The sequence below is a fragment of the Saimiri boliviensis genome, chromosome 18 (assembly GCF_048565385.1).
Source record: "Saimiri boliviensis isolate mSaiBol1 chromosome 18, mSaiBol1.pri, whole genome shotgun sequence".
Taxonomy (NCBI): domain Eukaryota; kingdom Metazoa; phylum Chordata; class Mammalia; order Primates; family Cebidae; genus Saimiri; species Saimiri boliviensis.
The window spans coordinates 36,030,959-36,049,156 of record NC_133466.1 but is presented as its reverse complement, the minus strand read 5'-3'; the positions used below and the strand labels follow the sequence as shown (position 1 = coordinate 36,049,156).

Genomic DNA, 18,198 nt, shown 5'->3' with positions numbered 1-18,198 from the left:
ACCTGATTGACTCTTCTACAGTTGCACTGCTTCCTTTCAATTTGCAAGTATGCTGTAGTTGAAGTTAGGGCTTGAAATGGCTAATAAGTAAATGTAACTTCTTTAATGATGGATAAGGATAATATGAACCTTAGAGCTGTAGCAATCAGGGTCTTTTGTTAAGATCTTAAAAATGGTCATGTCAAACTTGTCACTATTTATTTTGGTAAACTTCTTTAAAAGCAGATTATATTAATAAAGTTCTAACTGGCCCATTGCCCAATATATATTTTCCTCACTAATATGGCTACATGGGTGTTCACAAACTTACAAACAAAACCATTGAACAAATAGTTACAGTTGGATTTCGGTTCTAGAAATAAAATACAAATTTTCTTCTATTCATTTCTTTTATTCTGAGCCAGTGGCTTACTCTATGACATCTGACCATTAGCTAAAGATTATTTTGCTAAGCCAATTTAACTTTAGATTTAGGTAAAATAATCAAGAATTCCTTGAAATAATTTAGCATTTCTCACTATCTCCCCACTCTACACACACAAACAAATACATATATGCACTGATATAATATTTTACAATGAAGTGAGTCTAGAATATTTTGCAAATGTTGAACACTCTGACGAAACATAACCTACCTTTATGTCTTGCCAGATACCGACCAAGCAGAAAGATAGAACACAGCGTGACAAATACAACTACAGCCACTATTCCTCCTATAAGGGCATGGTCAGGGCCATTCTGGCCAGCCAAAGCATTAGGATCTGGAAAAAAGAGGAAAATATTGTTCTAGTTAATGTGTTAGTCGTAGAATGCCTATCTGCATTAGAATAAGTTGTGAAAATCAACACAATTTCTACTAAAAATTCATTAATGTGTGTTGCACCAATCATCCTGTGAACAAATTTTATAAATACGAGGTATCTGGGGATATAACATTTGATACATCAATCACTGTTGTCATTGAGCTTACATTTTAAAGAAAAGATTGGATAAGCAAATATACATATATATATATATATATTTTGTATAGTTATAGGCATTTCCTTCCTCCTCACCTCCATCTGAAAATATGTGTGTGTGTGTGTGTGTGTGTGTGTGTGTGTGTGTGTGTGTGCCTATATATTTCTTTGGTGTGATGAACTCAACTCTACTGTTATCTAGTTAAAACAATGTCATGAGAAAGGCAGGGCTGAAAATGATGATTTGAGATTAATCACTATATAAATATTATTTAAAGCTATGGAAATTGACTAATTCCCCCATGGGTATCTAGATGAAGAAAAGAAGAGGTCTGAGAACGGACCACTGGGAACTTCCGTATTTAAAATCCAGGAAGAGAAAGAACTTCCAGTAGTGCAGACTGAAAAGGAGAGAACAGCCAAACAGGAAAAGATCCTGGAGAAAACACTGGAGTTGATTAAAGGGAAGAATAGGTTTTGGCCAGAAAGCAGGCATTGGGACTCCATTAAATGCTGTTGATAGAAAGAGGAAGATGAATACTCAGCATCAAGATTTAAATGCCAGTGGAAATTGCAGTTCTAGAGAAAGTGATTGGAAAGAGACAATTTAGTAATACACTTTTATGTTCTGCCTTCAATAGGATTTTACAGGCAAGAGACCAATCCAGGAAGGGATAGCCAGTTTTCAAGAAGAAATGAAAAGATAAAAAGAATACCCAGACATCTGGGCACTCAAAAGTTTGGAAAATTAGCTCTTTATAGAAGTCACATAATAAGGGCTAAAACTGAGTGAAGACCTTGACAATAAAATCCACTAAGACTCAGCCCCATGACAAAGACCAGATTAAGTGTACATCCTATGCTCACAGGTTCATTGTTGCAGGTAGCCTCAGGATAGCTATTGACAATTTACAGATGGATTTAAAAGAGAGTGAAAGTAAAGAAATGAATTAGGCTTGGAAAGAAGGCCTTTAAAAACTAGAGCTAGATTATAGGAACAGGAATCTGACAAATGATTATGAGTCTTCTATATTTTTAATGTAACTGTTGTGTCAAAGGATCCTATGTCTAGACAGAAAAAACAGTCTGACTGAAGCTTCAAACAACATCTAGACAACTAAGTGGTGAATGCAAAAAGTGGACTATAAAATTTGTGTATCCTTGATGAAGGATATACTCCCCAACACCTACTTCAAATATAGTCATGGGCTATGACTAACAAGGTTAACTCCACAGAGGGTAGAATTGGGGAAAGGAAAAAGGAATGAATAGAGGAGAATCCAGTTTCTTCAGGGAATCCCAACTCTTGCCAAGACAGAAGGGCCTTGTAATGCCAGCCTGGCATGTTTTTAAAATTGTACAGATCCATGATTACCTTGTGTATCCCATTCTTTCTTTAATTCCAAATGGGAGTATTTATTACCAAAGAGTGCTTCTCCTGTCTCTATCATGTCTATTGTGTATGGGATGCAGAGGAGCATTAATAACTCATTTTCTTTTCACCTCTGGATGAATGTATCCAGATACGATGAAGAGAGCTGTGCATATCTGAGGGTCTTGGGCTTTGAGTTGGATACCTTGGCTTGATGGAACTTTAGGTTGTTTCTTTAGAAGGCATGCGATATGTTTCTTTAGATGGTTTGGTTTTAGCTAGAAATCTCTGTCCCATATACCCTTCTGATCAGATTTGGTGATCAGAGGGTATATGGGGCAGAGATTTCTAGCTAAAAACAAACATTTCTTTGCTTTCAGTTATTAGAGCTAAGCATTTTCCAGTCTCCCTTAACAGTTAAGTAAACAACTAAATGAAGGCTTATCTAGTGATTTGTATTCTAGGCAACTAAATGAAGGCTTATCCAAATAGAAAACCTCACACATGTAAGCCTCCTGGGTGATCTTAGGAGATGAAAGTTGAAGATAAGAGAGTCAAATGAGTAAGTAAAGATATTGGTCACTGAATCGCTGTCTGGGGGAAAAAAAAAAAAAAAAGCCCAATTAACAATCACGCTTTGTTTCGTTTTGTTTTATGTTTTTCAGACAGAGTCTTAACTCTGTTGCCCAGGCTGGAGTGCAATTAGTGGCATAATCTTAGCTCACTGCACGCTCCATTCTCCTGCCTCAACTTCCCAAGTAGCTGGGATTACAGGTGCCCTCTACCACAGCTAATTAACCCTGGCTAATTTTTGTAGTTTTAAAGTAGAGACAGGGTTTCACCATGTTGGCCAGGCTAGTCTTGAACTCCTGACCTCAAGCGATCCACTCACGTCTGCCTCCCAAAGCGCTGGGATTACAGGTGTGAGCCACTGTGCCCACCCGAACAGTATACTTTTGAAATGTTTGTTGGAAAAAAAAAAAAAAAGATTAAAAACATTAAGCATTAAGTTACAATCGTTAATTTTAATTTAGCTTTCTAATATATATTTCTTGTATTTCTCTGAATTTCTATTGTTGCCCATGAATCTCCAAAAAATGAAGAAAAAATAAACCTGTCATATCTCGAAATTCTCTATTTATATTACTTGTGACACACACTGGAATCAGTTTAAAAATCCAGCCCAAGTTCTCATATTCAGACAGTCATAAATCACATAGACTTATTTGCTGAATATCTTTCAGAACTGAGCACTCTTTTAGAAAACTTAGGAATCACTTTTGTTCATACATCTCTACATCTGTCTTATGTGCTGATGATAAATTCTGAAAAGTTTTGCTGGATCAATGATATAAATATTTTGTAAAGACTTTTGATAAATATTGTCAATGTACATTGCAGAAAGATTGTACAAATTCACTCCCCATCAAGAGTACCTGTGGTATTATTTTCTCCATATTGTATTAACATCAAAAATATAATTTTTTACAATGTTACCAATCTGATGTGGAACAGTAACATCTAAATTTAAATGCTTTGAATTAATGAAATTACAGGTTAACATAAGGAAGTCTAAATATTTTTAGCTATATTAATCCATTAATTTTGCAATGCCTGTCCATGTGGTTGTGCATTTTTCCATTTAAATTTTGTTTTAACAGCCCGCTTTACGTAGAGACGAACAGTTTTTAACAAGTTCTCTTTGTTTTTCATTTTTGGTATTTTCAGAAAGATTAGTCTTGTAACTTCATTTAATCAAATCTATTAAATTATGTTATGATAAGTGGCTTGTGGGTCATGGAATAAAACACTTTTGCCATAAGATTATATGCACAGAAATCTATAATGTCATCTAACTCTTTTGTTATTATACTTTAATCATTCTGAAATGTATTTTGGCCTATGATTTGAGGATAAAGTATTAAAATATAACTTTAATTCTGTTTTTATAGCCAGCTGTCCCCCAATTTCTTTAATCGACAATTTTATGAAATTTACCATAAAATAGTTGTCTATAGATTTTATGTTTCTATATGAGTGATCTGTATGCCCAATCCTATACCGGTTTTATAGTTTTGAAAATCAGTCTTTAAAAACACATCTATCAAGTTCAGAACATTTTTGGAAGAATCAAAATATTAACAGATTATTTACTGGAATTTATAAACTTATAAATACATTTTGTTTTATATAGTTTATTATTAAAAATCAGCATGGCTTTTCAATAATTCCAATGTTCAGTGTCTTCTAGTAAGTTGTATAGTTTTTCTGATATTGGATCATATGTTTATATTGATGTTATTTTCTTTTTTTTTTTAATTGCATTTTAGGTTTTGGGGTACATGTGAAGAACATGCAAGATTGTTGCATAGGTACACACATGGCAGCATCATTTGCTGCCCTCCTCCCCTTCACCTGTATCTGGCATTTCTCCCCATGCTATCTCTCCACAACTCCCCACCCCCCACTGTGCCTCTCTATTTCCCGCCTGACAGACCCCAGTGTGTATTTTCTGTTTTTGAACAAAATTTTTAATGTTTTTGAACAAAATATTTAAATATTAAGACATTAAAAAGATTCAAAAAATGTTATTACTTTTTAATTAAATTTTATGCCTTCTGTATTAGTCTGCTCTCATGCTGTTAATAAAGCCATACCCATGACTGGGTAAATTATAAGGAAAAAGAGGTTTGATGGACTCAGTCTCTGACTCAAAAATAAATAAATTCGCTTTACACATTCTTGATTTTTCTCATTTTTAATCTTACTATTGGGATGACTGGAACAAAGACTCTTAGTTCTGATGCTGATGTTTTTTTCCTGCTAATTCTCAATGCTATAGATAAATACTGTAGATCTATCAAAGACAGATAGATCAGATATCTTTGCAACTGAAATATGAATTATATGACATCTGTACCTAGTGAGTGGAATGGAGACAGAGTCTTACGATATAGGTCACTACCAGAGAAAGATTTCATTGATTTATTTCTTATTGCTTTTGCCTATAATCTTCATTCTTACAGTAGAATCTCAGATTATATACGTAGGCCATATCCCTCTCCTTTTTTTGACATTAAAACAATTTGACCTGTTAAAATTCGTTGTAGATCAATTTAAATTTATCATGTTCACTATTGTTTTTAGTTTGTTTCAGATACCTTCAGAAATAGATTAATATAACTTTTGAAGAAAGTAATTTATAATATATATTTGTTATTGATCTTGTTCATTCTTATAATCTGTGAAGGAATTACATCAACTTGCAGCTTTGATTTCATCAACAAAATAGATCAACATATTGTCATAGGAATTTAAGATTTTAAAGATATTATGGATATGAAGAAAGTTACTTTATATGTGTATAAGCAAGTATATTTTTTAAAAAAAGTAATATTTTTGGCTATGCTTTTTTTTCTTTAAATCTCCATAACTGTTAGAACTAAAAGTCTCTCTTTAAGTTTTTATTCTTAGCAACTAAAACAAGTGTTTGAGACTGAGGATAAGTACCACCTGAATGATGCAGGAAGCATACATAATTTAAACGGATAAACTTCAATGGGACTTTATCATATGTCCTCTCTTATCTACCTTCTATTTTCATAGCAATAAAAAGATGAAGTAAAGCCTTCTGAAATTTCTTAACAGGGAGCTGTGTCTGCATTATTTTTCAGATAAATACATCATGTATCTTTAAAGATTATTATTTATTCTCAAGCATTAGCCCATGATTTGTTGGCATTAGCCTGTTAACACTGGAGTAAATTTCAGAAGATCTGGTAATACATTACTAATTTCTTTTACCTGACAGTGTAAAAAACACATAAGATACTATAAACATAAAACTTTTTGAAGTTAACAACTTTCAGTTACAGTTATTTGACTCTTAGTAAAGAATTCCAAAGAGAAAATTATGTCAAATTATAATACCTAAGGTCAGTAATTTTAAATATTTACGAGAGTGAAAAATAACACCAATTTACAGTTTTATTTAAAATCTTAACATGGAGAAATCCTAAACTATGTAATTCTGTCTCTGAAATCATTGCTGGGGGTTTCTATCAAAGGTGATCTATCATGTTTTCCATTCTTAAAATACAAAGTACAAACTCTAATCACAGTATGCAGAAAGCATAAATGCAAATAGCTCCTCATTCTAGCATTAGCATTTTTTTTTTTTTTTTTTTTTTTTTTTGAGATGGAGTCTCACTCTGTCACCCAGGCTGGAATCCAGTGGAGCAATCTCAGCTCACTGCAAACTCTGGCTCCTGGGTTCAAGTGATTCTCCTGCCTCATCCTCACAAGTAGCTGGGATTACAGGCATGTGTGACCATGCCAGGGTTTTTTGTGTTTATAGTGGAGACAGAGTTTCACCATGTTGGCCAGGCTGGTCTCAAACTCCTGACCTCAAGTGATCCACCCGCTGGCCTCCTGAAGTGCTGGGATTACAGGCATGAGCCACCGCTCCTGGCCATGTTAGAATTTTTTTTATAAAAAAATACTTTATTAAGTTATTATGTTTGATTTTCAGTTGTAAATATAATGGCAGGAAATAATTGAAATTTAAATCATTTTATTTAAAATATTTTAAAATTAGGCTCCAAGGACATTTTTATATCAAGAAAGTGATTATTATTCAATTGTTGTTATATATTACAATAAATATGTTTTCAAAGTCAAATTTTGCTTAACAGAAAACTCAGTGAATTTTTTTCAAGTGGAAGACATTGCTTACAAAATCTGGATTTACAAATTGTATACATGAAACCTTAAACCATTTATAGCTATCTGTATGACATAGGTCAATTTTCTTAAGCCTCTCACCTTTAGAATATGAATACTTATTTCCCACCATTGTCAGTGACTAAATGTATCAATACTCTTAAATGGCTTAGAAGATTGTCTGACACAAAGGAAGTACTATCCAAATGTTAGTTTTATGAGGAAAAAAAAAAAAAAAAAAAAGGAAGAAAGTTGGAAAGTGTAAGCTGCCATGTAGAAAAATATAGGTTTCCTTTTTCAGCCCTTTAAAAGACTCATTCAGGACTTTTTATTGCATGTGGTAACTGTGAACCATTCTAAGTGTCTAACTATTTGAAAGATTAGGGAAAATGTTAATACAGAAGATTTGCATAACATGAGATTGGATGGAAAAAGAATCTGGTGACAGTTTGATGGGTGAGGATTAAATGAGAGAATAATTTGTTGAGTATTTAATCTGTGTCAGGCTCTATGTAATACATTGCAATTTTATTCAATGTATGTAAAGTGTGTACTCAGAAAATCATAGTTATTATTAATAAAAGATTGATAAACTATGGAACAGCTTGCTTAAACTAGTTTTGAAATAATCTTGGAAAAGTTTTAAAATTATGAAAATCAGTTTTCAGTATGGCTAAGATGACTCCTATTTTGGGAACAAGAACTGGTTGAGGTCATCTACAGCATTTTATTTTCTCATATAATTTATATTCCTTTTTCGTATATCATGATGGAGAATCCAATGTCCATCTATGTTAAAATCTCCTGTTATTTAAGCTTCTTCATCCTGTAAGACATACTTCTTTTCCTCTGTGCATGCTAATTCCAAACAGTGGTGATCAGTCTATGTCAATTATTCTTGAATTATTTAATTCAGGAGATCCCCCCAGATTAATTCACTTGTTTAAGTTTTATTTTCCCCTAAAGATGTAAGTTTTCTTGAAGATAAAGGTTGTGTCTTACACTAGTAACATAACTGCAGCAGCACTTTTACACTGTTTTAAGAGCTAAGCAAAATGAGTGAATGAATAATATTAAATTCTTATGCTAAATTGCAAACAGAGATAGTTTTCTATATACCAATTTACTGTGCTGAGCAATGGATCACTGCCCCTTCATCCTATTAAATTATAATAAAACTGTTACTATCTGAATATTTTAGAAATTAGTGTTAAGTAAAAATGATTCATCTAGATATGTACTTAATAATGCTTTCTAAAATTTGATTCTAATATTAAATTAGAATTTTGTCCATATACTTACGGGCCCACTTACCCCTCTTTAAAAAGAATAATGCTTCAGAAAGAGGGGCACTATGGTAAAACATTAGAAACAGTTATACATAATTTATGGGAAAAAATAAACTGTTCTTTGACAATATATGACATTAGCAAGGTCCCTGGAGAGAAACACATCACTACAGTCACTCAAGGGCCATTCTATTATCTTCTAATTTTATATACAATTACTGTTCCTAACAGAAGCACCTAAGAAATACTAAGCACCTAAGAAATACTAAGAGATAGAAAACATGAAAATATAAAGTTCTTCATATTTGTGCAGTGATTTACACATAGTTCTAACTATACATAAGATGTGTAGAGACTATATGAGTTTTTAAATTAAGGCTACAATATACAACAGATTTTCACTGATAGGTTAAAGCAAATCCAAGAAAACACAAAACTTAACCTTTCCTCTCAAAATGTATTTAGTGTAACATAAATTTATTTCCCCATTAAGCTAGTAAAAAACAAATGGCCCCACATGTTTATATCTGTAAGATATCTGTAAAAAAAATATATTTATACATAAGGTTCCTATTCAAAAAGCTTTTGGCCACACTAATTATAAAATCACTATTTTCTTTGTTTTCATTTTGCTTGTTTTTAGTGTTCCAAGGCTGTTTATCTTAGAGATATAATCAATTTACAAAATGTTTCAGTAAGTGAAATGAGATTATCAGGAGTGCAGAAGGAAAGTGTTGCCACCCTGTGCACTAATTTCATGCACTAGGCTGCACTTTCCCTCTTGGGAAGGTTGTCCCCTTTCACAAGCTGATCTGCTTATCCTTTCTTCATCATTTACAGACATCTAAATCATATAACAATCAATTTTATTAATTTATATTTATACATAATCAATAATGTCATGGGCACAAATAAAATATGTCCTTGAAGAAGATACTCTTGTTTGTTCTTGAGAAAAATTAAATGGAAAACTTATCCAAACATGGTATTTCTGTTTTTGGAAAATGTAGGTTCTAGCATAGTTCTCTTCCTTTCGGTGATCTTTTTTGCTGGTGAATGCAGGCTAGGATTTCCTCAACTGTATCAAGTGAGGAAATTTTTTAGCTCTGAAGAATTTGAACAACTCTAGAGAGGACTCTCAACCAGCAGAGCAGTGCAGCTATCAGAACTAACAGCCCTTCAGAAAATGCTTCACCTCCTTTCTCTCTGACATTCAAAAAGGGAGAGAACTTTCCATGAGATGACCTGTGTGATAGCAGGAGGAAGGTGAAAGAAAAGAAGGGTTGTTAAGGTTATCTAGCTGATCAAAGGGAAAACAAAGTAAGTTTTTGGATTGCCATGGATTGCCGTGGGTCCATTTGCTGCTGGGAAAACTCAGCTTAATTATCCATTGGGCACATGATGTAGAGTCTAATTTTCCTTCCTAAAATCATAGTCTCTTTTTAAGCTCAGAGATCTCAAATAGTATTTCACTCTTGTTTTCCTGTGACCAGTGTAGAGTTTCAGTTTCTCCGTCTATACGTGAGAATAAGTACCTGCTCTGCTCTTCTCAAAACAGTCATTATGAAAAAATTCAGTTGGTAGGGAATCTGCTAGGGTCTGAATGTTTATGTCCCTCCAAAATTCATATGTTGACATTTTAATCACCAATGTGATGATATTAGGAGGTGGAGCCTTTGGAAGGTGATTAGGTCATGAGAGTTCTTCCCTCATTAATGGAATTAATGCCCTTATAAAAGAGGTAGAGAGTTGCTTTGGCACTTTCACTATGTAAGTACACAGAGAATACATCATCTATGAACCAGAAAGCAGGCCCTCAACAGACACTGAATCTTCCAGCACCTTGATCTCAGAATTTCCAGCATCCAGAACTGTGAGAAATAAATTTATGTTGTTTATAACAACCCAATTTGTGGTATTTGGTTATAGCAGACTAAATGGACTAAGAGAACATATGCATATGTCATATCTAATAGGTGTTCAATAAATATGCAAATAAACAATGGGCTTCATAAGGTTAGACATTGTAAACAAGCCTGCATTTTGTAGTTTGGGGTTGCTTTTATCAGAAAAAATATACTAAAATTCATTTCACGGTGCCCGATTTTTTTCATGTGATCTATATAAATTGCTATTTTTTTTATTCTGTTGCTTCATGTCTTTCTGTCTTGGAGCTGTTCTGCCTTCAATGTCAACAATACCTAACCCTTCACACATCACTGTTCTCTGCCTACACACATAAAATAAATAGGAGCAACCATTAAGAAGAAAAATAAATGATTTGATGATGACATTGCCATGTATCTATTCTGGCAATGTACTTTGTGAAAATCTAAAAAGATAAATTAAGGTATGTTTAAGCAGAATGAAGGTTAAATATATTGCATGCAATTATTTTTTGCATAAGAGTCAATATAGATTTAAACATATTTCTTCTTAAGCTGAACTAAAAAAAACCTTGACTTTATTATAATTAAATTAAGTATGCTTCAACAAAAGTAGGATAGATTTATTTTGAAAAATCTTAGTATAATAAAGAATAAATATTTTCCAATGAGATCATTTATATCACTCCATATTATTCTAAAATTTTAGGCTATACCAATTAATTGTGATGTTTATCCGTGTGCAGAAATGTATCTGATGGAAAAATAAACACTTAAATAATGAAGAAACATCACTTGTTAGAAACATATTAATTTTTTTATGAATCAATACACTAGACATACAATACCGTTTCTGTTAAAATATATTTTTAAACAAGTCAGTTCTAAAAGGTATACTATAGCACTAGTCACTATAGTTGAACCAGTTCTGTTATATATTTTTTGAATTGATTATTCTGATGACAATTATAAGTTATATTAACCATGTTTAAGAGTTTTGAAAACCACTATAAATAATAATTGAACCAGTTCCTCAGTTTCAATAATAAACATATGTCTTTCCCATACACCATTAAAAAGAGACCACCACATACCAGGAGAAAAGGCTTGTGCATGTTATACATATTAAAATATTAAACTTAAATAGATGTTATCTGATTACTTTTTCATCTACCAAGTTCTGTTCAAATAGAAAGTAAGCCAAGCACTCCCCTCTTACACTTACTGTTCCTTCACACACTAGCTATGTGACCATTATGCAGTTTACTCAAGCTCCCTCTGCCTTAGTTTTCACATCTATTAATTGTTACTTTATTAAATTTATTAAATAAGCATAAACTTATGATGACGATGTATCAGTCTTGCAACATAGTTACTATTTTCATATGAAATTTAGCAGATTTTTAGTACATATTTAACAACATTATGTTACTGTCCAAGCTCCTAACTGAAAAACTGAACCTGATGCAAACTAAATTACACCAGCATAGGAGAGTTTTCATAAGAGGAAAGTTGCTGTCAAGAGGATAGACCATGATTAATGTGTGTTACAAAGTAATTGCTTGGCTTACGGGTGCCTGAACACACGTTCTTGTGAGCAACTTTTCCAAATTTTAGAGAGGGTTCCTTTCCTGAGATTCTTTGTTATCTGTGCTGTGATCTCTTTTGAGACTATCCCATGAGGACATTGGAAGAAAACAGTAAAAGACCAAACCGGGTTTCTAGAACCTATTTTCCAATATGGCCAAAAGTAGAAATGATGGACAAGTTCTTGGCAAGTTTATATGCAAAAAACACATTTAGACACAAAAGATAATGTAGAAAATATGTTTGGAGTTCAAATATTGTACATACAAGAAAAATTCTATTTAATTGTTGTTATAATTAAGAATATGCTAGAATATTTTGAATATTATATTACAGAAAACTCAGAATGTCACTTAATTTTGGATCTGTTAAGTACATTAATTTACCCAGCTAGAGGAAGAACTTTGGAATAAGGTTTTATCAAATTTATTGATTGCTTATATGATGATTCAGAAAAAAAATATTGGTTTTAAAACTTCAGTGTAGTTAACACTTGGAGATTTGGCTATTTATATAATCAACTTATTTAATATCTAGCAAGAGCTGCTATAACCTTATTATCATTAAGAATGTAGTGATCAAATAGTCACGGATCTAGACACTGATATAATTATAGAAATAGTTGTGTGCATGTTTGTGAGTATGACATAGACTTTAATGTTCCAAAAAGAAAGAAAAAGAAAGTTTGTAAGAAACATAGCATGTTTAAATTTACAGCAGTGCTTTCCATCTAAGCATACAGAAAATTTGCGTACTCTACAAATTGATTGTGATTTTGTTTAAACGTGAGAAATAAATATGCCAAATCCAGCTAATTAAACCTATGACAGATTCTTCAGAGGAAATTTACTTAAATATTGATGAGTGGCAAATATGCCTATAAAATAATTCTGCCCTTACAAGTTAATATGAAGTATAATTATGTGTAAAATTTTGTCCTACATCTTTGTTAGAGAGCACTGGGCCTAAATTCTTATTATGCATAAAATATTATTCATTTTAATAATTATTGCACAGCACCTTATAGGCCAATCATACAAATGAAAAGACTTAACTGAATGCTCTAAGATGCATTCACTAAGGTCATTTCAACTATGGTGAAGAAAAATTTAAATGGTAACCTTAAAATATCTGTATTTTATATTTCATACTATATGTTATAGTAATAAAAGTTTAAAACTCTTTTAAGCAGTACCTAATACCTAAGAATGCCTCAGAATTTTAATAATAGAACCCTATAGCTTTCCTCTACTTAAGCAATACAAATACAATTTACAGGTAGAGACTGTCTTTCATAGACATCATTAAACATGTAACCTAAAATAAATCATACTTTAATTACAGTTGAAAACTTCATGTAGTTATAATCATTCTTCCAAATTAGCGTAATGGTTTGTTTATGTTTCTATAGCAAATTGTGTTTATTTAATTCTCTTTTTTTCTCCTACCTTCATATAAATTGCTTTTCCTGCATTTTTCCCAGAATCTGTCATTCACTAAGAGTTCACACTATCTTAGAAAGTAACACATCCAGAAAATAAGAAATAACAAAGTTGTTTTTAGAAAGTCATTGATATGATTTAGATCTGTATTCTCACCAAATATCATGCCAAATTGTAATTCTCAGTGTTGGAGGTAGGGCATGATAGGAGGTAATTGGATTAGGGGGGAGGTGTCTCATGAATGGCTTAATACATTCCCCTTGGTGCTGTTTTTGTGACAGTGAGTGAGCGAGTTCTCCTGACATCTGATTGTTTCAGTGCACGGCACCTCCTTCTGCTCTCTCTTCCTCCTGGGTCCTGCCAAGTGAAGTTGTGGCTTCCACTTCACCTTCCACCATAATTGTAAGTTACCTGGGCTTCCTACCCTGCAGAAGCCCAGCAGATGCCAGTATCATGCTTCATGTACAGCCTGCGAAACTGTGAGCCAATTTTCTTTATAAATTACCTAATCTCAGGTATTTCTTTATAGCAATGCTAGAACAGACTGATACAGAAAATTAGTACCAAGAAGTAGGACATTTCTATAGGATACTTAAAAATGTGGAAACAACTTTGGAACTTGGTAATAGGAGAGGATGGAAAAGTTTGAAAGGCTCAGATGAAGACAAGAAGATGAGGGGAAATTTGCGACTTCCTATAAACTTGATGTATCATTGTGACCGAAGTGCTGATAGTGATAAGGACAATGAACTCCAGGCTGAGGAAGTCTCAGATAAGATAAAGAACTTACTGGGAACTGAAGCAAAGGTCACATTAGTTATGTGTTAGCAAAGAAACTGGCTGCATTGTGCCTCTGCCCTAGGGATCCGTGGAACTTTGAACTTGAGAGTGATGATGTGGGCTCTCTGGCAGAATACATTTCTAAGCAGCAAAGCATTTAGGATTTGATCTGGTTGCTTCTAACATCCTATCTCATATGTGTAAGCAAATAAATAGTGAATAATTAGAATTTTCATTTTTCCAAAAAAAAAAAAAGTATAAAAGCTTCAAAAATTTGCAACCTGGCCATATGGCAGAAAAGAAAAGTCAATTTTGAGGTGAGGAATTAAAACAGGGTACAGAAATTTATATGAGTAAAAAGCCAAGACAATGTGGAAAATGAAGACAATAAGGAAAAGGCCTTGAAGGCATTTCAGAGACCTTTGCAGCAGCCCCTACATGACAGGTGGTTTCATTCTGTCCTTTTAAGCCTCTGGGCCAGGTCCAGGGCTCAGCTATTCTGTGCAGCCTTGGGACACTGCTCCTTGCATCTCAGCCACTCCACCTCTTATTATGACTCAAATGGGCCCAGCTACAGCTTGGCTCACTAATTCAGAGAGTGGAAGCCTTAAGTCTTAATGGTCTCCATATGTTGAGCCTGTGGGTACACAGAGTGCAAGATTTGAGCCTTGGAGCCTTCACCTAGATTCCAGAGGATGTATGGAAAAGCCTGGATGTCCAGGCAGAAGGCTGCTTCAGGGGCAAAGCCCTCATGAAGAACTTCTACTGGGGTAGTGCAAAGGGGAAATGAGAGGTTGGAGCCCCCACACAGAGTCCCCACTGGGGCACTGCCTAGTGGAGCTCTGAGAATAGAGCCTCTGTCGTCCAGACTCCAGAATGGTAGATCCACGGCCAACTTGTACTGTATGCCTGAAAAAACTTAAGGCACTCAATGCCAGCCTATAAGAGCAGCCATAGGGACTGAACTCTGTAAAAACAGGGCTGAAGCTGATCAAGGCCTTAGTAGCCCACTCCTCAAACCAGTGTGCCCTGGATATGAGACATGGAGTCAAAGGAGATTATTTTGAAGCCTTAAGATTTAATGACTGCTCTGCTGGGTTTCCACCTTGCCTGGGGTCTGTAACCCCTTTATTTTGGTTGATTTCTCCATTTTGGAATGGGAGTATTTTCCCAATAACTATACCTCTATTGTATCTTGAGAGTAACTAACTTGTTTTTGATTTTACAGTCTCATAGGTGGAAGAGAATTGTCTAGTCCCAGATGAGACTTTGGACTCTGGAGTGGATGGTAGAATGTTACAAGTCTGGGGAACTGCTGGAAAAGCATGATCGTATTTTGCAATGTGAGAGGGACATGAGACTTGAAGGGTCAAGCACAGAATGATATGGTTTGGATCTCTGTCCCCACCAAATTTCATGTTGAATTGTAATCCCCAGCATTGAAGGCAGGGCATGATGGGAGGTGACTGGACCATGGGAGCAGTTTCTCATGAATGGTTTAGCACCATCCTTTTGGTGCAGTTCTTGTGATAATGAGTTCGTTCTCAGGGGATCTGGTTGTTTTAAAGTGTGTAGCACTTGCCCCCACCTTCCTCCTTCCCTTTTTGCCTTCTGCTATGATTGTAAGTTTCCTGATGCCTGCCCCCCACTTCTGAAACTGAGCAGATGCCAATATGATGCTTCTTGTACACAGAACTATGAGCCAACTAAACCTCTTTTCATTATAAGTTATCCAGTCTTAGGTATTCTGTATAGCAATGTGAGAATGGACTAATACAGTCACATTCTAATGCAACAGCTCAGTTAGAATCAGAAGTGTTACTATCTGGTTCTCTATTTTGTTTACTGAGTCATAACTCTTTTTAACTTTGAATATGGAAGAAATTTTAATTACTACATTACATGTAAGTTTTTTGTTGTTATAAGTACAAAAGGTAAAGACAAAGGTACAACAATTCTTTACTAAAGAAAAAAATTTAAATTTATCATTTTTGGAAAAGACTTGCCATAAAAACGATTATGAATCCTGATTATGACACTGATTTGATTACAAATTCTAGTTTTAATTAAATCTTTAATAGTTAGAGGTCTTGTTTTATTTTTTGTAAAATGTTGCCCTTGTTGATCACCTATCTTATAAAATTTCTTGTGAAGATGAGATGGGATTTTACATAGAACATTTTTAGTAGGGCATCCAGCAGAGTACATATTCAATATGTGCTTTCCTTATTTGTACAATGTATACTTATTTGAGATAACAGTAGTTGTGTCAATGAAAACAGACAAGTAACCAAACTTGAAAACATTGTTAATGGAAATATGGGAGATAACCACAGGAGAGCTGTAGAATAGATCATGTTGGCTTAGTGCAATAAATTATTGATAGGATTATTTTATGCTTTTTAATTAGCATTTAAATTTTAATAGAATTTAATTTAATAGCCTTTTAATTTAATTAATGAAATAAAATTTTATGCAAGTTTATTAGGACAACAGTAATAACCATTAATATCATTTTGATCAACCAATAAAATTGTTGAAGTCATTTCAGAATATGTATGTGATTCAATTATTTCTCATTAGTTATATATCCTATATTGATAGCAATCTTTTATTAATCTTTGTCTAGTAAGAAACTTATTTCATATTTTTCTCTTATAAAACATCAATAATACATCAGAAAATATTGTATTTTCTGTGAACACTTTCAGGAGATGGTACATATATATACACACACATATATACATATACAACTCTTTTTTTTTTTTTTTTTTTTTTTTTGAGACAGAGTTTTGCTCTTGTTACCCAGGCTGGAGTGCAATGGCGTGATCTCGGCTCACCGCAACCTCCACCTCCTGGCTTCAGGCAATTCTCCTGCCTCAGCCTCCTGAGTAGCTGGGATTACAGGCATGCACCACCATGCCCAGCTGATTTTTTGTATTTTTAGTAGAGACGGGTTTTCACCATGTTGATCAGGATAGTCTCGATCTCTTGACCTCATGATCCACCCACCTCAGCCTCCCAAAGTGCTGGGATTACAGGCTTGGGCCATCGCGTCCAGCCCATATACAACTCTTTAAACAAATACATATATATTCCTTTTCCTAAATTTGAAAATAAATTAACATAATCATAAAGCACATTTTGGAATGTTATAAAACTTAAGTTGATGTCTTCCATTACCCCCATCCTCCAGAGATAAATATTCTTCATCTATCTTAACAGGTATTTTTTTAATGTTTTTTATACATAATAATATTGGTCATCTTTGATACATTATAGTTTTTATAATTTTATGTAAAAACATCATAGTTGAAGAGTTAGAATTTAAACATTGAACATTAAAGTTTTGCTAACTCACATTTTCCTAAATGCAAAATTTTGAAAAGTGATCTTTGTGATATTTTCCTCTTCCTATCACTATTCCAAAGAAAACCCTAGACCTATTAACTTCTGCTAAATTTAACTGTAGAAGTTGTCTAAGACCCCAGGTTTGGGACTAGAAACGTGAGAGTATTTCACTTACATGCACCTTGGTTGGTGTTTTGTTTGTGTAATTTTACTTTGTGAAATACTGGCTATAAAATTTATATTCCACTTTACTTACACACCACTCATAGGAGGGAGCCATTCTGGAATAGCATGAATGAAAAATACATTATAATTAATATTTTGGGCAGAGATGGAGCCTCTTACTCCTCTTACATGGGTTAAGTAAGCTTTTACTTTACCTCACTTTCTTAAGGTACAATGTGACTTGCAACTGCACTCCAGTCTAGGCAATGATAGATGTAAATTTTACCCAGAGGGTCATGACTACATCAGTTTGCAACTGGCAAACTCATTTCCTGACCTCTCTGGAGACATTAATAAGGCCTTGAATTAAAGGTCCAGTGTAATTACCATGTGTATTTCAGATTAAATAAATATGATAAAAGCTTCCATCTGGTTCTTGGTCAAACATGTGGGAAGATGTTGATTGCCAGTGACATATTGCAATATGTCTTTTGTAACTGTCCCCGATGTCTTCCTGCAAATTACTTCCATTTGGGATTTCTTGACTTAAACAGACAGAAATATTACTCACTTCTTAAGTGCTGCCCAATGGGAGTTTGTAAGAAGTAGTTAAGAAAGACATTTATACTTGTTAAGAAAGACATT

The 18,198-nt window shown here is 33.7% G+C and overlaps 1 protein-coding gene across 5 annotated transcripts in view; it reads right to left on the bottom strand.

Moving 5' to 3' along the window:
- CADM2 (cell adhesion molecule 2) overlaps positions 1-18,198 on the bottom strand; it is a 1,054,563-nt gene that overhangs the window by 7,907 nt on the left and 1,028,458 nt on the right. For all 5 annotated transcript variants that reach the window (XM_074389151.1, XM_003928313.4, XM_003928312.4 and 2 more), the window contains one exon: positions 636-761. In XM_074389151.1, the coding sequence (XP_074245252.1) occupies positions 636-761 (126 nt within the window). The remainder of the gene's footprint in view (positions 1-635; positions 762-18,198) is intronic.